A 24,398-nucleotide genomic window follows, 5' to 3' on the forward strand; every position below is an offset into this window, starting at 1 on the left:
TCCAAGGGTCCCAAGCAGGTCAACATGCAGTCCTCAGCGATGACCCAACCTCGATTCCCAGGATCGGGATAGGAAGTCAGAGGCTGAGATGTAGTTTTGGGGTACAGGGTCGGCAGCTGGGTGCATCTCTCCGGACCACCCCCTCAGCCACAGGCATATTGGGGGTTCTCAGGGTGTGCCAGCCTCCAGAGCCAGCCGTGCTTGTAGGATTAGGGCAAGTAGGTGTGGGGATCCCCGGGAAATGGGAGTTCGGGAACTTGGTTGTAATGGGCCATAAGGAAAATGCCAACAGTGCCACAGAAGAAGAGCAAGACCATAGCTAGAAAGCAAACTCGATCCAGCACTCTGCCCACCAGGATCCATTCTTCATTCTCCTGCGGGGAAGGAACAAATAAACATGGGGGTGGTCCAGGCCACGTACACACTCAAATTCCCTGTCTTTCTCCCATCAACGTCCTGAATTTTTCTGCCCTAACAGTCCATCTGCTGACCCCACTTCTTATTCAATCAATTCATTAAAGGTATTTATTGAGCACTTACTGTGTGCAGAGCATGGTAATAATAATAATTATTATTATGGTATTTGTTACATGCTTACTCTGGCCACTCTTCTAATCGCTGGGGTAGATACAGGATAATCAGGTTGGTCACAGTCCCCGCCCCACATAGAGCTCACATCTCAATCCCCATTTTATAGATGAGGTAACTGAGGCCCAGAGAAGTGAAGTGACTTGCCCAAGGCCACACTGCAGACAGGTGGCGGAGCCGGGATTCAAACCCATGACCTCTGACTCCCAGGTCTAGGCTCTTTCCACTAAGCTAGGCCGCTTCGACATTGTACTGAGCACCTGGGAGAGTACAAGCGCTTAGCACAGTGGTTTGCACACGATAAGCGCTCAATAAATGCGACTGAATGAATACCACAGCCAGGAAGCAGCGTGGCTCAGTGGAAAGAGCCCGGGCTTGGGAGTTGGAGGTCACGAGTTCGAATTCCGGCTCTGCCGCTTGTCAGCTGTGTGACTGTGGGCAAGTCACTTAACTTCTCTGGGCCTCAGTTACCTCATCTGTAAAATGGGGAGAAGACTGTGAGCCCCACGTGGGACAACCTGATGACCCTGTATCTACCCAGCACTTAGAACAGTGCTCTACACACAGTAAGCGCTTAACAAATACCAACATTGTTATTAATTGTATTTATTGAGCACTTAACTGTGGGCAGAGCACTGTACTAAGCACCTGGAAGTCCAATATAACAATAAACAGACACGTTCTCTGCCCAAAATGAGTTTACGGTCTCCAGCTCACTTTAGGATGAGGTTTCCCCCCACCCAGTTTGGCCTCCCCCAGTCACACTCCCACCCCCGCTCCCCTGCACCTGCTCACATTGTCAAACTGGCTTTGCTGACGTCGGGCCCGGGCAATGAGCTTGCAGGCTTCCACGCAGGCCTGAATGGCGGGAGCTGCATTCTTCAGACTGACACACAACTCTTGGGTCTGTCCAAACTCCAGCCCATTCCCTGGCAGAAAAAGTAGGAAAGTAGGAGAGGTGAGCAGGAAGGGGGGTGGGATCAGTCAGTCATTCAATGGTATTTATTGAGCGCTTACTATTCATTCATTCAGTCAGTCAGTCATTCATTCAATAGTATTTATTGAGCCCTTACTATGTGCAGAGCACTGTACTAAGCGCTTGGAATGGAGAATTCGGCAACAGATAGAGACAGTCCCTGCCCATTGGTGGGCTTACAGTCTAATCGGGGGAGACGGACAGACAAAAACAATAGCAGTAAATAGAATCAAGGGGATGTACATCTCATTAAAACAATAGCAATAAAGAGAATCAAGGTGATGTACATCTCATTAACAAAATAAATAGGGTAATAAAAATATATACAAATGAGCGGGCGAGCACAGTGCTGGGGGTGGGGAGGAGCAGAGGGAAAGGGGGGAAAAGGGGCTTAGCTGAGAGGAGGTCAAGGGGTGGGTAGAGGGGCAGCAGAGGGAGCAGAGGGAAAAGGGGAAGCTCAGTCTGGGAAGGCCTCTTGGAGGAGGTGAGCTCACTTGAGAGAGTACAATATAACAATAAATGGATGCATTCCCTGTCCACAGCGAGCTTACAGTCTAGAACTGATCCAGGAGAAAATGGTGCCAACCTGAGGATGAGGGCACTCTCCCCCGGCCTGGAACTTTAATTGGTGTCTACTTACCCGGGCAGTGGGCATCTGCAGGCATGACACCCATGAGCCTCCAGGGGTTTCTGGAAGGCTCGGGAGTTAGAAAAGAGGCATAATGCCACCTTCTCTCTTCCCTCACTCCCCACCCACCCCTTGCCCGCCTCACCGATTCTCTCCAGCGCAGCCTTCACCAGCCCATCCCGCTCTTTCCGCCGCTGGAAAACGAGTTCGCTCCGTGGCATCCACAGGGCGGCCTCGTCCCCAGACACCTCCGCTCGCTCTGGGGAGGTAGTCCGGGGTGGAGGTGGCAAGTCGTGGGGGACTAGCGGGGCCAGGGGTCGCACGTGCATCCTCAGTAGGCGGGGCAGCAGCAGCAAGAACACCTAGGAGAGAGTCGGAGGGTGAGGAAGGGCCTGTTCATTCATTCATTCATTCAATAGTATTTATTGAGCGCTTCTATGTGCAGAGCACTGTGCTAAGTGCTTGGAATGTGCAATTCGGCATCAGATAGAAACAATCCCTGCCCAATGATGGGCTCACAGTCTAAATGGGGGAGACAGACAGCAAAGCAAAACAGAACAAAACAAAAACAAGACAACATTATCAAGATAAATAGAATCAAGGAAATATATACCTTATCAACAAAATAAATAGGGTAATAAATAATATATATGATCTGCGGCTTTGGGGGTGGTGATCTTCCCGGGGTCCAGGACCAAGAACAAGTGCTGGGGGAGTTGGAATGGGAGTGAACCTATTGCCATAAAGGAGTATCAGACTGGTTAGGGCCCCCTTGGCTGGGAATCATTTTTTTTTTTGGTATATTCATTCAATTCAATCGTATTTATTGAGCGCTTTCTGTGCGCAGAGCACTGTACTAAGCGGTTAGAAAGTACAGTTCGGCAACAGAGACAATCCCTACCCCACAACAGGTATATATTAAGCTCTTACTATACTTCTGGCCATATATACTGTATTATACATGCCTCAAGTAGTACATTGTATTCCTGGCAAGACCACAGGCTTGGGAGTCAGAGGATTTACTAATGTTACATTAGAATATTACATGAGAACATTAGAATGTTCTAATTCTGGCTCTAATTTTGGACAATTTCTCTAATATAACTTCTAATGAGTTATATAACTCATATAACAAATATAACTTCTCTATACCTCAGTTACCTCATCTGTAAAATGGGGACTGAGCCTGCCAGTCCCACATGGGACCACCTGATTACCTTGTATCTACCCCAGTGCTTAGAACAATGCTCGGCACGTAATGAGCGCTTAACAAATACTGTAATTATTGATAATTATTATTAAGTGCTGGGGTAGACAAAAGATAATCAGATTGGACACAGTCTCTGTCCCACCTAGGCCTCACAGTCTTAATCCCCATTTTACAAATGACATAACTGAGGCACAGAGAAGTGAATTGACTTGCCCGAGGTCACCCAGCAGACAAGTGGCGGAGGCAGGATTAGAAGCCAGGTCCTCTGGACGTGGGAATGGGAGGCGCATGGGCAGAAATGAGCCCTGGAAAGATGGAGAGGCAGGAGGGAAGCGGGTTTAGGCAGCAAGGGAAGGGCACCGGTCTGGTCTGGGAGCGCTGAGGAGAATCAGGAGCGACCCCAAGCCCAATAGAAAGGAGGCTGCGGGGAGACAGCAAGCTCGCAGGCTGGGGGACGGGGAAAGCATCCCACCTTGCGGACTCCTCGGGCCATGGAGTGGGTGTGGGGCGTCCGGAGGGAGACGTTGAGCACAACCACAGCGTTCACCACAATGAGAATAGTCACCACCAGAAGGAAGGTCAGGTACCTGCAGGGATCCGGGGAAGGGAGGGAGGAGATGAAAGGGGGGCCCGATTCATTCATTCATTCATTATATTGTATTTATTGAGCGCTTACTGTGTGCAGAGCACTGTTCTAAGCCATTAGGAGAGTTCAATACGACAATAAACAGACACATTCCTTGCCCACGACGAGCTTACAGTCTGGGGGGGGGGAGACGGACATCAATACGAATAATAAATTACAGTTATAACAATAGTACCGACACATTTTCTGCCCACAACGAGTTGACAGTTTAATAATAATAACTATGGTATTTAAGCACTCACTATGTGCCAAGCACCGTTCTAAGTGCTCAGACTCCCGGGCTCCAGCCTCCCCCCATTACCGGCCCCCCATCTCTCTGAGAGGAGCCTCGGTGGGGGGCGGTGGAAGGGGATCCCCATACTTGCTGATGAGCGGCACGGCCTGGGATGTCTCGGGCACCTTCTTGGCGACAAGGAAGAGAAAGACGGTCTGGGCGAGCAGCACGTTGATGGAGACGGTGCACTTCTGACCACCAGCTGTCCCGGGGGGCGGGAGGGAGGTCCAGCTCAGGAGGGTCTGGGCCGGACCCTCTTCCCAACCGCCTCCCCCAAACTGATTACAAGGAACTGATAATGCCTGGAACCCAGTTGGTGCTGTCTGGAGGAGGAAGTTGACAGAAACAAGATGCAGGGAAAACCCTGCCCCAAGGGGCCCTGAGGATTCTCCCCTCCTTCAGCCCCACGTACTTATGTACATATCTGTAAATTATTGATTTATATTAACATCCATCTCCCCCTCTGGATGGTTAGCTCCTGGAGGATAGGAAACGTGTCTATTAGCTCTGTTGCATTGTAATAATAGAAATGATAATAGTGGTATTCATTAAATGCTTACTATGTGCCAGGCCCTTTCTAAGCGCTGGGGTGGATTCCAGAAAATGGATCGCACACAGTCCCTGCCCCACGTGGAGCTCACTCCCTTAATCCCCATTTTACAAATGAGGAAACAGAGGCATAGAGATATGAAGTGGCTTGCCCAGGGTCACACGGGAGACTTGTTTTGATGTCTCTCTCCCCCTCTTCTAGACTGTGAGCCCGCTGTGGGCAGGGATTGTCTCTTTTTTGCTGAATTGTACTTCCCAAGCGCTTCGTACAGTGCTATGCACACAGTGAGTGCTCAGTGAATATGACTGAATGAATGAATGAACAAGTTGGGGGGGCAGGATTAGAACCCAGGTCCTTCTGATTCCCAGACCCGTGCTCTATCCACTAGGCCCCGTACTTCCAAGCCCATAGTATGGAGCTCTGCACCCAGTCAGCGCTCGATAAATACCACTCCTTGACTGATTGAGTGAGCTGTCGCGGAAGATGGGCCCCTTAACCGGTGCGCTAGCTGACAGCTGTTCCCCAGAGCCCGAAGGGTCAGAACCTCCCCCGGGATCCCGTCCGAAGATGGCGTCGAGAGGCGGCCTCTGAGAGCGTGCTGCCCCACAATATGCCCCTTACCCTTGGCAGGCAGAAAATAGATGAGGATGGCGACCGAGGAGATGAGCACACAGGGGGCAATGATGTTGATGACGTAGAAGAGGGGCTTGCGCTGGATCAGGAGGTAGAACACAATCCGCTGGTGCCCGGGCTCGTCCGGGGACACCCGGGGATCCAACAGCTTCTTAGCTGGGCGGTGCTTGATGGCCCATTCGCCGTTCTCTGTGCCAGGAGAGGAGGCGGGGGATGTAAAAGAGATGCCGCTCCAAGGAAGGGAGGGGAGGAAGGTGGCAATTGACCGCAAGTTGGTAATAATAACGGTGGTATCTGGAGAAGCAGCGTGGCTCAGTGGAAAGAGCCCGGGTTTGGGAGTCAGAGGTCATGGGTTCTAATCCCTGCTCTGCCACTTGTCAGTTGTGTGACTTTGGGCAAGTCACTTGACTTCTCTGTGCCTCAGTCACCTCATCTGTAAAATGGCGATTAAGACTGTGAGCCCCACGTGGGACAACCTGATCACCTTGTACCCCCCAACCAGCGCTTAGAACAGTACTTTGCACATAGAAAGTGCTTAATAAATACCAACAGTATTATTAAGCGCTTACTATGTGGGAAGCAGTGTGGTCTGGTGGCAAGAGCGTGGGCTTGGGAGTCAGAGGACGGGGATTCTATTCTCAGCCCTGCCACTCGTCTGCTGCAAGTCACTTCATTTCTCTGTGCCTCAGTTACCTCAAGTGTATAATGGGGATTAAGACTGCGAGCCCCACGTGGGACAACCTGATTACTCTATATCTACCCCAGTGCTTAGAACAGTGCTTGGCACATAGTAAGTGCTTAACAGATACAAATAACAAATTATTATTATGTACCAGGCACAGGGGTAGATGCCCATTTATCATGTTGGACATGGTCCCTGTCCCACAAAATAATAATGATGGTATTTGTTAAGCGCTTATAATGTGTCAGGCACTGTACTAAGCAGTAGGGTGGATATAAGCAAAGTGAGTTGAATACAGTTTCTGTCTCACTTGGGGCTCACCCCCTTTTACAGATGAGGAAACTGAGGCACGGAGAAGTGAAGCGACTTGCCTAAAGTCACACAGCAGACAAGTGGCGGGGCCGAGAATAGAACCGACATCCTATGGCTCCCAAGCCCGTGCTCTTGCCACCAGGCCACGCTGCTTCCCACATAGTAAGCACTTAGTAATAATGTTGGTATTTGTTAAACGCTTACTATGTCCAAAGCACTGTTCTAAGCCCTGGGGGTGGTACAAGGTCAAGGCTCAGGGCTCATGAGTTCGAATCCCAGCTCTGCCACTTGTCGGCTGTGTGACTGTGGGCAAGTCACTTAACTTCTCTGTGCCTCAGTTCCCTCGTCTGTAAAATGGGGATTAAGACTGTGAGCCCCACGTGGGACAACCTGATTCCCCTATGTCTACCCCAGCGCTTAGAACAGCGCTCGGCACATAGTAAGCGCTTAACAAATACCAACATTATTATTATTATTATTAAGGTGATCAGGTTGTCCCACGTGGGGCTCACAGTCTTAATCCCCATTTTACAGATGAGGTAACTGAGGCACAGAGAAGTCGTGACGTGCCCAGAGTCACACAGCAGACAAGTCGCAGAGCAGGGATTAGAACCCATGACCTTCTGACTCTCAGGCCTGGGCTCTATCCACTACACCACGCCGCTCCTGGGCACGGAGGGGAAGGGGAGCCGTCTGGAGTCGAGACCCGGAGAAAGAGGGTTACCAGTGAAGGCTTCGGGGTCGATGAAGATCCATTCGATGGTCTGGCCGTCTTCCCGGCTCAGCTGCAAGTCGATCTCATTGGCGCTGTAGGTCTGGGATCTGGTGGCCCCGGGGAGACGGAGGTGTTGTTTGATCAGGCACCATTTGATCGACTGTGACTATGTCTGAATATCAATCTGTGGGCTTGTGTCCCACACACGCACACACTCGGGCCCCATTTTCCGGTTGCCTCCCTTCCACCCAAGTCCCTGGATTCCCTCTGCCCCTCTCTCCCACTCATCCCCCGGGTCGCGGTTCTCACTGGAAAACGAGGGAGCAGTTCTGCCAGTCGAAGGGAAAGTAGGTGACGGTGACGGGACAGGAAGAGCGGAATATGGCCGGAGGCAGCCAGTAGATACAGCCGTCGGGAGACACCAGCAGGTTGCAGTACAGGGCCACCTCGAAGATGCCATCCACGCTGGCGCGCGAGGGCAAGAAGAGCCCCAGGGGCACGGGTCAGCCGGGCCCGGCAACTCTGCCCGGTTCAAACCCTGCCCCGGCAGCCCCTCCCCGTTGGGACTCCGGATATCGGGTGACCTGGAGTGTCCTCAGGGTCTGCGTGACCCTGAAGTAGGCAATCCCCGACCTCCCTTTGAGTCTCTGCTCCAGACCTCCCCTCATCCTTCAGGTGGTCTTCAGGACTGCCTTATCGGTCTTTCCCACCCCCCACCCCTAATTCCCTTCATCCCCACACCTCCCAGCTTCCCTTCCCAGTTCTCCCACCTCCAGTTTTCCTTCATTCCCACATCTCCCAGCCTCCCTCTCCAGTTCTCCCACCCCCAGATTCCCTTCATCCTTCATCCCACATCTCCCCGCCTAGAGCGTGAGCTCACTGAGGGCAGGGAATGTATCTGATGTTATATTATTCTCTCTCCAGAGCCGAGTGCAGTGCTTTGCACATAGTAAGCACACAAATATGACTGACTGAATGAATCAATCACCCAGCCTCCCTCCCCAGGTCTCCCACCTCCAAACTTCCCTCATGCTCACATCTCCCAGGCTCCAGTCCCACACCCCCACCGACTACATTACTCTCTTGTTCCTCACAATACTTTCCTGACCTCTCTCAGGTGGAATCTCCCTTCCCTGCCGTGGACTCCGGCCTTCCATCCCCGCGCCGACCCCTCCCCACCCACCTTCGGCCCCTCCTCACTTATTCTCCAGCACCACGTCCGGCCACCAGACCATGTTGGATGGCACCCTCAGCACCTGCACGTCCTCGTAATCCCGGGGGTCCCAGCGGAGACGGTAATCACACCATTGCTGCAGGGGGGCGGCGGGGCAGGGGGGTGGGCACAGCTGCTGCTCAACTCACAGACCTCGTTGTCTCCCACCCCCTAGTTCGTTCTCTCCACTCTCAGCCAGAAACCCAACCCCCACCCCGGCCCTCTCTCGCTGCCCCGCTCACACGCTCTTTCCCCAGCAGAGAGAAGGGAAAGCAGCATGGCCTAGTGGAAAGAGCTCCAGACTTACAGGACCTGGGAGTCAGAAGATCTGGGTTCTAATCCCATCTCTGCTGTGTGATCTTGGACAAATCACTTTGTTTCTCTGCGCCTCTCGGTTTTCTCAGCTCCTTTCCATCGGCTTCAAGGAACTCAATCACCTTGCTCCCTTACGTCACTTTGCTGCTTTGCTAGTACAAACCAGCCTGCAAACTTTGCTCTTCTCATGCCAATCTACTCGTATCTCAATCGCATCTATCTCATCACTGACCCCTCGCCCACCTCCTGCCTCTGACCTGGAACACCTTACCTATTCCAAAATCACTCTCTCCATCTTCTGAAGGTACATCCCCTGCAAGAGGCCTTCCCTATCTAAGCCCTCCTCTCCTCTTCTCCCACGCCCCTCTGCTCCGCTCTTTCTTGTTCCTTCATTCATCCTCCCTCCCGTCCCCACAGCACAAACACATAGATCTGTATATATCTTTAATTCATTTATTTATTTAATCCATTTATCTATTTATATTAATATCTGTCTCCCCCTCTAGACTGTGAGGTCCTCGTGGGCAGGAATGTGTCTGCTGTTTTATTGTGCTCTCTCAAGTGTTAAGTACAGTGCTTTGCACTCAGTAAGAGCTCAATAAATAAGATTGAATGAATCAAGTGTTTAACAAATGTAATAATAACGATGATGATAATAATAATTGCGGTATTTGTTAAACGCTTACTATGTGCCAAGCACTGTACCAAGCACTGGGGTAGATACAGGCAAATCAGGTTGGACACAGTCCATCCCACGTGGGGCTCGCTGTCTCAATCCCCATTTTACAGATGTGGCCCAGAGAAGTGAAGTGATTCGGCCAAGGTCACACAGCAGAGAAGTGGCGGAGCTAGGATTAGAACCCATGACCTTCTGACTCCCAGACTCGGGCTCTATCCACTACACCCTGATGATGATGATGATGATGATGATGTTGGCTGGACCCTAAGGGCTGGAGGGTCTTTGGCTCTGGGCAAAGCCCAACAGGGACTGGCCTCAGAAAAGCGCATAGGGCTAAGGGAGTCGGGTGGTGTCGGGAGGGGAGGGGTGGGCTCTTACCATCTCTATCCAGACGTTGGTGGTGAGTGCCTCCTCCCGCTCATTCTAGGGGCAGAGGGTCCACGTGAGCATCCCGGGGGATTAATCCCTTCCTCTCCCGGCCCCTCCACGGCCCCGGGCGGGCTCACCAGGGAGATGAGGTTGGTGAGGGTGAGTTTCAGGCTGACGTTCACGATGTCCGAGTCCCGTTCGGCCGGTCTCAGGTGCTTGTTGTAGTCCCGCATCAGGTCGTCGAGTAGTCTCTCCTCCTGGTTCCGCCCCTGGGTGCCTGGGGGAGAGCCAGGGGTCTGACCCCCCCCCCCCAGGGGGGCTAGGGAGGAGGAGGCGGGAGGACCCATCCCAGGGAGGACCAGGGATCCGGGCTGGGGGTCGCCAGGTGGGAGCTGGACACTGGTGCCAGCCGGAGGCCCCATGGGGCAAGGTCCTCCCGTCCCACCCCATTCCCCACCCCCTCCCTAATGTCCCTTCTGGCTCCTTGGCCCCCCTGGAGTCCCCTTTCCCTCATTACCCTAAGCTCCCGTGCCCCCTCGCCTCGTGCCCCCCCACGCCCTGGTACCCATGCAGGCGATCAGCAGCAACGGCAGCGCTCGGAGCCAGACCATGGCAGCAGAGGGAGGAAGGAGGGAAGTCTAGGGTGGGTGGCTCCTCTGGCCGGGGTAGATATCTCGACCCCTTCCCCGGCCCCTTCCCCGACCTCTTCCCCAGCCCCCCGGCTCTTCTTCCACCGTCCCGGCCCGGGCCCAGCTGCTGGGCCGCAGCATTTTCAGCTGTCATCGAGGGGGACACAATGAGGGGCTCAGATTACCGGGAGGGAAGGGTGGGGGTGAAATGTTTCCAGGGGCGGGGGGAGGCCGGCTCCATGCCTCCCCACCCCTGGCCCCTCCTCTTCTAGCTCCAGGCCCAACATATCCGTAGAAGTTGTATTTATTTGTACTGGTGACTATTTATTTGTCTCTAGACTGTAAGCTCATCGTGGGCATGGACTGGCCCTGTTTATTGTTGTATTGTAATAATAATTATGGTATTTTTTAAGCACTTACTATGTGCCAGGCACCGTATTAAGCATTCATTCATTCAATAGTATTTATTGAGCGCTTACTATGTGCAGAGCACTGTACTAAGCGCTTGGAATGTACAAATCGGTAACAGAGACAGTCCCTGCCCTTTGACGGGCTTACAGTCTAAGCACTGGGGTGGATACAAGCAAATCAAATTGGACACAGTCCCTGTTCCACATGGAGCTCACAGTTTCAATTCCCACTTTACAGATGAGGTAACTAAGGCACAGAGAAGTGAAGTGAGTTGCCCAGGGTCACATAGCAGACAAGTGGCAGAGACAGGATTAGAACCCTTGACCTTCTGACTCCCAAGCCTGCACTCTATCCATTATGCCAGTGCTCTGCACACAGTAAGCGCTTAGTAAATGTGCTTGAATTAAATCCCCGGTCCCGGATCCTGTCTGAGGGCCCGGTGGGCAGGCAAGGCAGGGCGTGGAGTAAGCCAGCTCCCCTGCCAACCGAGGTGCCCGGGACCACTCCCTTCCCTTCCCCCCCGCCCCTCCGGGACATTGGATCCAGCCGGGAACGGGACCGGGAGTAACTAGAGAATATGTTTATCCTCCGGCTCTCACTGGATATATGCGATGCGTGTCCCCCTAACCCTTCTTTCCAAGCTTCTTGAGGGCAAGGCCGTTACGGAGCCTGGCACAAAGTAAGCACTTAACAAATACCATAATTCTTCTTCTTCTTATTACTATCATTATTTAACTATTACTTTCTGTCCTAAGTGCCTGATACTTTCCCAAGCTCTGAATAAAGGGAAATAAATGACTAACAGTATGGTTAGGTGGATTAGTTCATTCAATCGTTCATTCAGTTATATTTATTGAGCACTTACTCTGTGCAGAGCACTGTGCTGAGCGCTTGGGAAAGTACAATACAGCAAGAAAGAGAGACACTCTTGCCCACAGTGAACTCACAGTCTAGGGTGGGGTGACAGACATCAATATAAATAAATAAGATGACAGATCTATACATAAGTGCTGTGGGGCAGAGAGAGGGGGGAAGAGCAGAGGGCGGGAGAAGGGGGAATGGGGAGGGGAGGAGAAGCAGAGGGAAAGGGAGGGCTCAGTCTGGGAAGGCCTCCTGGAGGAGGTGAGCTCTCAGTAGGGCTTTGAAGAGGGGAAGAGAGTTAGTTTGGCGGAGGTGAGGAGGGAGGGCAGTCCAGGTCAGAGATAGGACGTGGGCCAGGGGTCGATGGCGGGACAGGCGTGAATAAGGGACCGTGAGGAGGTGAGCGGCGGCAGAGGAGCCGAGTGTGTGCGCTGGGCTGCAGATAGGAGAGTAAAGTGAGTTAGGAGGGGGCAAGGTGATGGACTGCTTTAAAGCCAATGGTGAGGAGTTTTTATTTGATATGGAGGTCGATAGGCAACCACTGGAGATTTTGGAGGAGGGGGTGACAGGCCCTGAACGTTTCTGTAGAAAGATAATCCAGGCAGCGGAATGAAGTATGGACTGAAACAGGGAGAGGCAGGAGGCTGATGCTAAGTGTCGGAGATGACCCGACACCATAAGACAAGAGCCCGGATCAAGGTGGAATTCAGTGGCAACCATCAACATATTGAGAGATGGATTCCGATCATCTTTACGGATCTCCCTCCAGGGCAGGCCCACATTGGCATAGCCTAAGCAGCTAGGTCACAATTTATCATCCGAGTTTCAGAAAAATAATAATAATAATGTTGGTATTTGTTAAGCGCTTACTATGCGCAGAGCACTGTTCTAAGCGCTGGGGTAGACACGGGGAATCAGGTTGTCCCACGTGGGGCTCACAGTCTTAATCCCCATTTTACAGATGAGGTAACTGAGGCACAGAGAAGTGAAGTGACTTGCCCAAGGTCACACAGCAGACAAGTGGCAGAGCTGGGATTCAAACTCATGACCTCTGACTCCAAAGCCCATGCTCTTTCCACTGAGCCACACTGCTCTACAAAATACAAAATACAAAATCAATACCAACATCCATGATGTTTCTACTCTTAAACTCTTTTGACCACCCTGTTTATTGAGCAGTTACTAGGTCTAGATACATTGAAATAGTTGTGTGTGTGTGTGTGTGTGTGGCACTCAAATCTACATCTCTTCCCCCGTTCTCTCCCCCTCCCTTCAGGCTTGTATCTCCTCCTGCCTCCAGGACGTCTCCACCTGGATGTCTGCCCGCCACCTAAAACTCAACATGTCTAAAACTAGCTCTTTATCTTCCCTCCCAAACCTTGTCCTCTTCCTGATTTCCCTGTCACTGGACGGTACGACCATCCTTCCTGTCTCTCAAGCCCGCGACCTTGGTGTCATCCTTGACTCGTCTCTCTCGTTCACCCCACACATCCAATCCGTCACCTATGCCTGCCGGTCTCACCTTTACAATATCGCCAAGATCTGTCCTTTCCTCTCCATCCAAACGGCAATCGTACTGGTACAAGCTCTCATAATATCCCAGCTGGATTATTGTGTCAGCCTCCTCTCTGATCTCCCTTCCTCCTGTCTCTCCCCACTACAGTCTATTCTTCATTCCGCTGCCCGGATCATCTTTCTGCAGAAACACTCTGGGCATGTCACTCCCCTCCTTAAAAGCCTCCAGTGGTTGCCTATCAACCTCTGCATGAAACAAAAACTCCTCAGTCGTGGCTTCAAGGTTCTCCACCCCCTTCCCCCCTCCTACCTCTCCTCCCTTCTCTCTTTCTACTGCCCACCCCACACTCTCCGCTCCTCTGCCGCCCACCTCCTCACCGTCTCCCGTTCACGCCTATCCCACCGTCGACCCCTGGGCCACGTCCTCCCGCGGTCCTGGAATGCCATCCCTCCTCACCTCCGCCAAACTAACTCTCGTCCCCTCTTCAAAGCCCTACTGAGAGCTCACCTCCTCCAAGAGGCCTTCCCAGACTGAGCTTCCCCTTTTCCCTCTGTCCCCTCTGCTCTCTCTCTGCTCCCCCTCCGTCCTCTGCTCCCTGTTCCCTCCCCATTCCCTCCCTTCACCTCCCCTCAGTTAAGCCCCCTTTCCCTCTGCTCCTCCCCCTCTCCCTTCCCATCCCCTCAGCACAGTGCTCATTTGTATATATTTTAATTACCCTACTTATTTTGTTAATGAGGTGTACATCCCCTTGATTCTATTTCTTGTGATTAAGTTGTCTTGTTTTTGTCCGTCTGTCTCCCCCGATTAGACTGTGAGCCCATCAATGAGCAGGGATTGTCTCTATCTGTTGCTGAATTGTACATTCCAAGTGCTTAGTACAGTGCTCTGCACATAGTAAGCGCTCAATAAATACTATTGAATGAATGAATGAATGGATGTGTGTGTCTGTGTGTGTGTGCGTGTGTGTGTCTGTGTGTGTGTGTATCAGCTTGGGTCCATAGGTTTCTTCCAACCTCTCGGGCATCTCGTAGGCAAACCCTGAGCCCTGATTGAATGGCTGAGATCTAAAGGGATGCAGGTGATCATGGCCCACCACAGGAATAACATTAAGGTCTAGGAACCCTCCTGAAGTTAGCCTTGTGAGTGAATCCTGGTGGATGTCATTTGAGCCCAGTGGAAAACAATTCTCTTCTGGTCAATTAATCCCTATTTGGCATCGATTCCCTTGTGCCAAACTCTTCCATCAACTCGCCTAAATTAACCAATTACCCCATCTCCTGGTTTGTAAATTCAGAGGCATGGGGTCAGGGGTTTGTGTTAGTTCACACATACAGTGCTTTGCATCCCAGGTCCTCCTACTCTGTAGCATCCGTAAGACTTTTAAATATCTCTGGCTCCACTCAGTTGTAGCCTCCTCCCAAGAAGTGGTCATGCTTCTGGTGTCAGTTATCCTTCCCAGGCAGACGGCAAGGTCCCAAACATCAGCTTTTGTATCATTGAGCCATGACGTGGATTAACACGTCAATCCACTTCTCTCTTGACCCTGTCACCAGCCACCGGATGGATGGGTGGGTGGATGGATGGATGATTGGGAGGGTGGCTGGGTGGATGGATGGGTGGAAGGGCACCGAGGAAAGACAATGCCATGGCCCCAGCAAGAGATATAGAAAGTTTTAGAGGAAGCCAAAAGGAACCTTGCCTCGTCTTATGCCATCGAGTCATTTCCGACCCATAGCGACACCATGGACACGTCTCTCCCAGAACGCCTCACTCTCCATCTTCAATCGTTTTGGTAGTAAAGGAACCTAGTTAATGAAAAGGGAACGTGGAGCAGGAAAAGTCGGGATTGCCACCACTCGGACATGACAGGAGGCCTCGCAGGCAAACAAGTCCTGACAGGTCAGAGGGCAGCCAGAGAAGGTGGTTAGGAGGACAGATTGACAGAGGAATTGGGTGAATGAAAGAATGAGTCTGGTGAAAGGTTGAGGGATCTGAGGGATGGGTTATTGCTATTGTTCTTGTCTGTCCGTCTCCCCCGATTAGACCGTAAGCCCGTCAGAGGGCAGGGACTGTCTCTATCTGTCACCGATTTGTACATTCCAAGCGCTTAGTACAGTGTTCTGCACATAGTAAGCGCTCAATAAATACTATTGAATGAATCTGAGGCTGTCAGAGGGATGAATTGGCCAAGGGGACAGAATGGGCTGATCTGGGACTGACCAGAGAAATGATCAAAGAGATGGGGCCGCTGGAGTAGAGAGTTGGTAGAAACTGTGGAAGCACTGTGGTCTAAAACTAGCTTTTGCCCCTTATCTCTCAAGACCGTCCCCTCTGAGCTTGCCTCTAGGCTTGCTTGATTGTCTTCTATCCATCTTGCGTGAACAAGAGTAACTCTGGTGACTAGAGTCCCTAGTAGCAGTAGTAAACCAAGGGGTGGAATGTGCTGGGCCTTTAGGCCCGGACTCCATTTCGTCTGGCCAAGCCGGCATTTACTCAAAGCGGGCCTGTCATGTATCCTCCTCTTCCTTTGTTTCTTCCTGTCCAAATATTTGCCTTTTCGGGAAGCTTCATAGGCCTAGGTCTTGAGAGAAGATGGAGCTGCTCCTTCCTTAGCAAGGTAAAGACCCCTGGCCAGCTACAGTGAGTAAAAATTTAATGCTGCTTGTCTCAGAGTATGTACCTTGTATTGTGCTCTTTGATCACGTGTGAAGCTCGGATGCTGGACCAACTGAATGTAAAGAAACTCTGAATTATGTGGAGTCGAGTCGGACTTGGTTAGCTGAGGAAACTCTGTCTGTCAACCACCACTCGTGGCTCAGTGGAAAGACCATGGGCTTGGGAGTCAGAGGTCGTGGGTTCTAATCCCGGCTCTGCCACTTATCAGCTGTGTGACTTTGGGCAAGTTACTTAACTTCTCTGTGCCTCAGTTACCTCATCTGAAAAATGGGGATTAAGACTGTGAGCCCTACGTGGGACAACCTAATTACCTTGTATCTACCCAGAGCTTAGAACAGTGCTTGGCACATAGTAAGCACTTAACAAATACCAAAATTATTACCACTCCTTGTAGAAATAAACTTGTCTCTGACATACCCATGTAAACACATCACAGAGTCATGAAATTTTCGATAAGATGTTCCCTGCTGACGATGATCTTACAGTCTGGAGGGGTTTATGTCTAGTTTAGGTATAATACAGAGCAGACATAGTCCCTGTTCCACCTGGGGCTCCCAGTTTAAGAACAAGCCTTTAATCCCCATTTTACAGATGAGGTAACTGAGGCCCAGAGAAGTAAAGTGATTTGCCCAAGGTCACACAGCAGACATGTGGCAAAGCCAGGATTAGATCCCAGGTCCTTCTGACTCCCAGACCTGCGCTCTATCCACTAAAGCCTCTCTGTTTCTATTCGTTCATTCAAAAGTATTTGAGCACTTACCATGTGCAGAGCACTGTACTAAGCACTTGGAATGTACAATTAGACAACAGATAGAGACAATCCCTGCCCAATGACGGGCTTACAGTCTAATCGATGTGATAGCAGTCTGTGCAGTATCATTCACATTCTCTCAGCTGCCAGTCAAGTGCCCATCACCAACTCTGTTGTACTGTTCTCCCCCAGTGCTTAGTACAGTGCTTTGCACACAGTAAGCACTCAATAAATATGGTTGATCAATTTACTGGGGTAAGGAGTATAACAAGTTTGTAGGTGAGCAGTCATGCATCGCACTGTGAAGTGCACACAAAGGTTGTTTAAATGCAGGATCTACTAATACCAAAGTATCTGTGGCATAGGGAATGTGGCCAACAACTCCTTTATATTGTTCTCTCCTAAGTGCTTAGTACAAAGTTCTCCACGTAGTAAGCGCTCAATAAATACTATTGATGGTGACGAGCATCGTGCCAGCGCTGTCCTACAGCGTCCTTTCGTCTTGGTACCCACCTCAGTTTTTGCCACCACGCTATCCAGCTATTTTTAAGGATTTAAGGGGTGTGCCTGTCCACCTTGCAAAATGTCCTGGGTGGTTCTGTCCGAAAGCTTCACGTACGATAGCCCAGTCCCAGGAGACAGAGCCAGGATTAACGCCCAGGTCTCCTGATTCCCTGGAGCTGTGCTCTTTCCCCTGGACCAACAGCAATCAATCACTCCATCATATTTATTGAGTGCTTACTATGGGCAGGACTCTGTACTAAATGTCTGAGAGGATGCAATATAGTGTGGTGAGCCCACATCAAGCTGCCGCGACTGTTTGTGATCCCGCGAACAACAAGACGGAAGAGACTGGCGAAGGCAGTGATGGGCTCGATCTGAGACGGCTGATTGCGGGCCTGTGGGGGCTGGAGCATAGTGGAAAGCGGGGCTTTATCTCCCTGTCCTACCCGGTTACGGGCCTAGACTAATCAATGACGGCCACGTAGAGCGACAGCTGCGACGTCTGGCGCAGAAAGAAGGCGCTCGTTTTGAATCCCGAGGAAGCATGCAAAGGGCAGGCAGAGAGGCACAGAGGAAGGCAGGAGAGCAGCGGAAGCAAGCGAGGCACCCCAAAGGTACACACGCAAGAAGCAGCACAGAGGCACGCTGGAGCAGAAGCCCGCAGAGGAGAAGCAAGAAGGAAGCATGCCGAGAGCAACATTTGGAAGCAGAAAGAAGAAGCGTTGGCAGAACGGGCTCCTTTGACCACAGACTGGTATTGGACTCTTGATGGAGTGGAGTGAGTGTGTGGATGTGTCACTCCCTTGCACGTTGGTAAAACTAAGTAAAAAAAACTTTCCACAGTAACCTTCGTGATCAGAGGTGTGGTTTGATTTTACTACGTGTCACCGAGGCTCCCCGGTCCAGCAAGGTCCTGGTTGGTATGCACCGGGGGCTGGTGACCCACAGCAACAGCATTAATTAATGAATTAATCCGTTAATTAATTAAATCATATTTATTGAGTGCTTACTTTGTGCAGAGCACTGTACTAAGCACTTGAAAAGTTCAATTCGGGAACAGATAAGAGACGATCCCTACCCAACAATGGACTCATAGTCTAGAAAGGGCAGGCAGACAACAAAACAAACACGAAAAGCAGCGTGGCCTAGTGAATACAGCATGGGCCTGGGGGTCAGCAGGACCTGGGTTCTAATCCCAGCTCCGCCACTTGTCTGCTGCGTGACCTTGGGCCAGTCACTTCACTTCTCCGAACCTCAGTTACCTCATCTGTAAAATAATAATCATAATAATAATTATAATGGTATTTGTTAAGCGCTTACTATGTGCCAAGCACTGTTCTAAGCACTGGGGTAGATACAGGGTAATCAGGTTGTCCCACGTGAGGCTCACAGTTAATCCCCATTTTACAGATGAGGTAACTGAGGCACAGAGAAGTTAAGCGACTTGCCCACAGTCACATAGCTGACAAGTGGCAGAGCCAGGATTGGAACTCATGACCTCTGACTTCCAAGCCCGTGCTCTTTCCACTGAGCCACGCTGCTTCTCTAGATTAACACTGTGAGTCCCCTGTGGGACAGAGACTGTGTCCAATCTGATTAGCTTGTATGTATCCCAGCACTTAGTACAGTGCCTGGCATATAGTAAGCGCTTAATAACAAAAAAATTAACAGAGTTGGTAGACAAATTTTCTGCCCACAAGGAGCTTACAGTTTAGAGGGAGAGTCAGAAATAATATAAAGAAATAAATTATGGATATTCGTTCAATAGTATTTATTGAGCGCTTACTACGTGCACAGCCCTGTACTAAGCGCTTGGAATGTACAATTTGGCAACAGAGACAATCCCTGCCCATTGACGGGCTTAGAGTCTAATCGATGTTGGTTTTTGTTAAGCGCTTACTATGTGCCGAGCACTGTTCTAAGAGCTGGGGTGGATACGGGGTAATCAGGTTGTCCCACGGGAGGCTCACAGTTAATCTCCATTTTACAGATGAGGTAACCGAGGCACAGTGAAATTAAGTGACTTGCCCACAGTCACACAGCTGACAAGTGGCAGATCCGGGATTTGAACTCATGACATCTGACTCCCAAACCCGGGCTCTCCACTGAGCCATGGATATGTACATAAGTGCTGTGGGGCTGAGGATGGGGTGAATATCAAGTATCGAGAAGCAGCGTGGCTCAGTGGAAAGAGCCTGGGCTTGGCAGTCAGATGTCATGGGTTCGAATCCTGGCTCTGCCACTTGTCAGCTGGGTGCCTGTGGGCAAGTCACTTAACTTCTCTGTGCCTCAGTTACCTCATCTGTAAAATGGGGATTAAGACTGAGTCTCACGTGGGTCAACTTGATTACCTTGTATCTGCCCCAGCGCTTAGAATAGTGCTCTGCACATAGTAAGCGCTTAGCAAATACCAACATTAGTAAGTCCTCAAAGGGTACAGATCCAAGTTCAGAGCTGATGCAGAAGGGAGAGGGAGTCAGAAAAAAGAGGGTTTCCTTGGGGAAGGCCTCTCGGAGCCAACATTATCTTAATAAGGTTTCAAATGTGGGGAGAGCTGGGGGGTCTGGCATATACGGGTGGCTGTGGGGGACGTTCCAGACCAGGGGGAGGATGTAGGAAATGGGTCAGCGGTGAGATAGATGAATGTAAAGCACAATGTGCAAACTGGTGCTAGAGGAGTGGAGTGTGCAGGTCGGGCTTTAATGGGAAATCAGTGAGGTAAGGTAGGAGTGGCAGAGCTGACTGCTTTAAAGCTGAGGGTAAGGAGTTCCTGTTTGATGGGAAGTAGATGGACCACCCCTGGAGATTCTTGGAGAGAGGAGAGATGTGGACCAAATGGTTTTTTAGAAAGATGATGCATGCAGCAAAGTATGAACTGGAGCGGGGAGAGACGGGAGGCAGGGAGGTCGGCAAGGAGGCCGATGCAGTGGATAGGATAGTGCTTGGATCAAGGTAGTAGCATTTTGGATGGAGAGGAATGGGTAGACTTTAAAGATGTTATGATGGTAGAATCGACAGGATTTGGTGATAGACTACGTGGGTTGAATGAGAGAGATAACTAAAAGATCATTCATTCAATTGTATTTATTGAGAATTTACTGTGTGCTGAGCACTGTACTTAGCTCTTGGGAAGTAGAATGTGAGATGGAGGCTAGTGGAATTGTCTACAATGATGGGAAAGAGATGGGGTGGATTGGATTTGGGAGGAAGATATGGAATTCCGGTTTGGATGTGTTTAGTTTGTAGTGTTGGTGGGATACACAGGTATAATATTATTATGATCATTACCATATGTAAGAGCTTACTATGTATCAAGCAAGCAATGTTCTAAGCGCTGAGGCAGGAACAAGTTATTCAGGTTGGACAGAGTCCCTGCAGAGAAGGAGAGAGGGCCAAGCTGGAGAAACAAATCTGTGTAAAAATGGTAGTTGAAGTCATGGGAGCAAATGAGTTCTCCAAGAGATTAGGTGTAGATGAAAAATAGAAGGGAACCCAGAATTGAAACTTGAAAGTCATCCCCTGACAGAGATGGGAGACAGAGGAGGAGCCTACAAAGGGACTGAGAAGGAGCGGCCAGAAAACCAGGAGAACCAGGCGAGGATAGGGTCAGGGAAGCCAAGGTTAGATGATGTTTCCCGGAGAAGGGGTGGTCCGCAGTGCCAAAGGCAACTGGGATGTCGAGGAGGATTAGGATGGAGTAAAAGTCATCGGATTTGGCGAGAAGACCCTTGAGAGAATGGTTTCTGTGGAGTGAAGGGGATGAAAGCAGATTGGAGGGGGTCAAGGAGAGATTTGGAAGAGAGGAAGTGGAGGCAATGGGAGTAGACAACTTGCTCAAGGAGTATGGAGAGGAAAGGTAGGAGGGAAATGAGGTGATAACTGGAGGGAACCGTGGGGTTGAGGGAACGTTTTGGGGGGATGGGGGGAAATGGGTCCAAACGAAAGTAGTGAGGAAGAAGCCATTGGAAAGTGAACTGTTGAACATGGAGTTTGGGACAGGGAGAGAGTAGGGGGCGAGTGTTTTTAATGAGGTAGGAAGGGATGGGGTCAGCGGAACAGGTGGAGGGGTAGAGGAGGAGAGAGATGTTCTCTAATGATTGTCTTGTCTTATGCCGTCAAGTCGTTTCTGACCCAGAGCGACGCCACGGACACATCTCTCCAAGAACGCACCGTTCTCCATCTGCACTCATTCTGGCAGTGGATCCATAGAGTTTTCTTGGTAAAAATATGGAAATGCTTGACCATTGCCACCTTCCGTGCAGTAGACTCGAGTTTCCGCCCTCGACTCTCTCTCATGGCGCCGCTGCCCAGCATGGGTGAGTTTTGACTCGTAGCAGAGGGCCTTCCGCTCGCTAGCCACTGCCCAAGCTAGGAATGGAATGGACAGGCCTCTGTTTGACTCTCCCTCCCGTAGCCGAGACTAGTAGAGTACTGGCAACTCTCCAGGTGAGACCTTGAGAGGGGTCCTCTTGAGATACTGCTGGGAAAATTGGGAGAGTTGGAAGAGGGCACAGGAAGAGGGAGGGCCTGGAGAGGAGCTGGGAAGATTTTAGGAAAATCACACCTGATTGTTTCAATTTACTCAAAGTATGCGGTCAAGTCATTAGGGGAAAGAGTTGGGAGAGAGGGGGGCAAGCGGTGGGAGGAGACAGTTAAACATCTGGAACAGCTGGTGGGAGCAGTGGGTTTGGGAGTCTATAAGAATAGAGAAGTATTGTTGCCAGACAGAGGAGAGAGCAGACTAAAAAAGGCGAAGATGAACTTATGAGGGAGGAGGTCAGGCAGGTGTCTGAATTTCTGCCGGCAGGGCTCTGCAGTTCGAGTGCAGAAGTGGAGGAAGTGGACTCTGGAGTTGATCTAGGGATGCAGGTTAATAGTATGAGACTAGCAGAGGGGCAAGGGAGTAAAGGAGTTGAGTTTAGCCAAGAGGGTGTCGTTGAGAGTGACAATTTGTATCAAGCAAAGGTAGTTTGGGTACGGAAACCAAATGGGACACACAATGGCTTTAGAATACTGGGAGGGCTTCAAAAGATCCTTTCTGACCTTCCAACCTCCTGTCTCTTCCCAATTCAGTCTATACTTCACTCTGCTGCCCGGATTATCTTTCTACAGAAATGTGCTGGGCGTGTCACCCCCTCCTCAAAAATTTCCAGTAGTTGTCTGTCAAGCTCCGTATCAAGCAAAAACTCCTCAGTCTTGGCTTCAAAGCTGTCCATCCCCTTGCCCCCTCCTACCTCACCTCTCTTCTCTCCTTCCCCAGCCCAGCCCGCACACTCCGCTCTTCTGCCGCCTCTAACCTCCTCTCTGGGCCTCGTTCTCGCCTGTTCCGCTGTTGACCCCTGGCCCACAACCTATCTCTGACCTGGAATGCCCTCTCTCCTCGCATCCGCCAAACCAGCACACATCCCCCTTTCAAAGCCCAACTGAGAGCTTACCTTCTCCAGGAGGCCTTCCCAGACTGAACCCCCCTTTGTCTCTGCTCCTCCCCTCCCCATTGCCCCGACTCCTTCCCCTTCCTCTACCCCGCTTCCTGCCCCACAACACTTGTGTACATATTCATTATTCTATTTATTTTATTAATGATGTGTATTTATCTATAATTCTATTTGTTTGGATACTATTGATGCCCGTCTACTTGTTTTGTTTTGTTGTCTGTCTCCCCACTCCTAGACTGTGAGCCCCTGGTTGGGCAGGGATTGTCTCTATCTGTTGCCGAATTGTACTTTCCGAACACTTAGTACAGTGTTCTGCACACAGTAAGCGCTCAATAAATACGATTGAATGAATGAATGGAAAGATCCCAGGTCTCTGTGTGGGGAAACAGGACAGATATGAGGGGAGTGGGTATGTGGGAGAGAAAGCAGGTGAGGAGGTTGTGGTCAGATAGAGGAATTTCAGAGTTGGCGAGACTAGAGATTGTGTAGTGATTAGAGGTGATGCGATCAAGTGTGTGAGTGGGTGAGGTGAGGTGGAGCAGGCGGTCACTGAAGTTGAGGAATTGGGGGAAGGGACTGTAGTTCAGGAGTCCTGAGACTGAAGAATAAGCTGGAGGTTGAGCAGGACATAGAGAATAGGAAACCAAGACTAGAGAAACTCTTGTGCCCGTCCAAACCAGTCCCCTTCTCCCTTGGTAATAATAATAATAATATTAGTGGTATCTTTAAGGGCTTACTATGTGTCAGTCACTGTACTAAGGGCTGGGGTGGATACAAGCCAATCGGGTTGGACACAGTCCCTGTCCCATGTGGACTAACAGTCTCAATCCCCCTTTTACAGATGAGGTAACTGAGGCATGGAGAAATGAAGAGACTTGCCTAAGGTCACACAGCAGACATGGCAGAGCGGGGATTAGAACCCATGACCTTCTGACTCCCAGGCCTGTGCTCTAGCCACTACACCATGCTGCTTCCCTCGTCAAAGAGCACCACCTTCCCCTCCCACTATTCCACCGAAAACCTTTAAATGAATTCTCTGTACTGCTAGAGGGGACCGCGTCTATTTTTATTATCCAGAATCTATTTTACTACCCCCATGATTCAAACCATCAGTGGTATTTACTGAGCGCTTACTAGATGCAGAACACTATAGAGACGCAGTCCCTGTCTCACATGGGGCTCACACGCTACGCAGGAGGGACAACAGATATTTAATCCCCATTTTATAGTTGAGGAAACTGAGGCATAGAGAAGTTAAGCCACTTGCCCAGGATCACACAGCAAGCAAGTGATGGAGCAGGGATTAGAATCCAGGTCCTCTGACTTGATAATAATAATAATGATAATGATACTTGGGAGAGTACAACATTCCAGAGTTGGTGGACATCTTTGGTTCAGTGGAAAGAGCATGGGCTTTGGAGTCAGAGGTCATGAGTTCGAATCCCAGCTCTGCCACTTGTCAGCTATGTGACTGTGGGCAAGACACTTAACTTCTCTGGGCCTCAGTTACCTCATCTGTAAAATGAGGATTAAGACTGTGAGCCCCATGTGGGACAACCTGATTCCCCCGTGTCTCCCCCAGCGCTTAGAACAGTGCTCTGCACATAGTAAGCGCTTAACAAATACCAACATTATTATTATTATTACCCACAGGGAACTTGCAGTCTAGAGGGGGAGCCTCCCCACCCCCAGCCCATCCACATGTACAAAGTCACCCCAGCTTCCCACAGTCTCCTGCCTGAGTCTCAGATATTCCTCTGCTCCTGGGAACAACATCTGGAAAATCTAGCAATCACTGCCCTGTTGCTAAACTCCACACTCCCCA

At 50.6% G+C, this 24,398-nt stretch overlaps 1 protein-coding gene and 1 non-coding gene across 2 annotated transcripts; both read right to left on the reverse strand.

Moving 5' to 3' along the window:
* Window positions 1–209: 209 nt before the first annotated feature.
* Window positions 210–10,401, reverse strand: CHRNG (cholinergic receptor nicotinic gamma subunit). The gene is made up of 12 exons (XM_029062686.1): window positions 10,356–10,401; window positions 9,928–10,067; window positions 9,800–9,844; window positions 8,415–8,524; window positions 7,524–7,679; window positions 7,224–7,321; window positions 5,494–5,694; window positions 4,410–4,524; window positions 3,875–3,989; window positions 2,338–2,554; window positions 1,384–1,517; window positions 210–374 (listed from the first exon to the last, which is right to left on the reverse strand). Exons 1-12 carry the CDS (start codon window positions 10,399–10,401, stop codon window positions 210–212), a joined length of 1,542 nt encoding a protein of 513 aa, XP_028918519.1.
* An 11,063-nt stretch (window positions 10,402–21,464) lies between these two features.
* On the reverse strand, window positions 21,465–21,602 carry LOC114816259. Its single transcript, XR_003764023.1, has one exon. It is a non-coding gene; the product is annotated as a small nucleolar RNA SNORA7 (small nucleolar RNA).
* Window positions 21,603–24,398: the final 2,796 nt, after the last annotated feature.

This window comes from Ornithorhynchus anatinus, chromosome 1, assembly GCF_004115215.2.
Source record: "Ornithorhynchus anatinus isolate Pmale09 chromosome 1, mOrnAna1.pri.v4, whole genome shotgun sequence".
In the NCBI taxonomy this organism is placed as follows: domain Eukaryota; kingdom Metazoa; phylum Chordata; class Mammalia; order Monotremata; family Ornithorhynchidae; genus Ornithorhynchus; species Ornithorhynchus anatinus.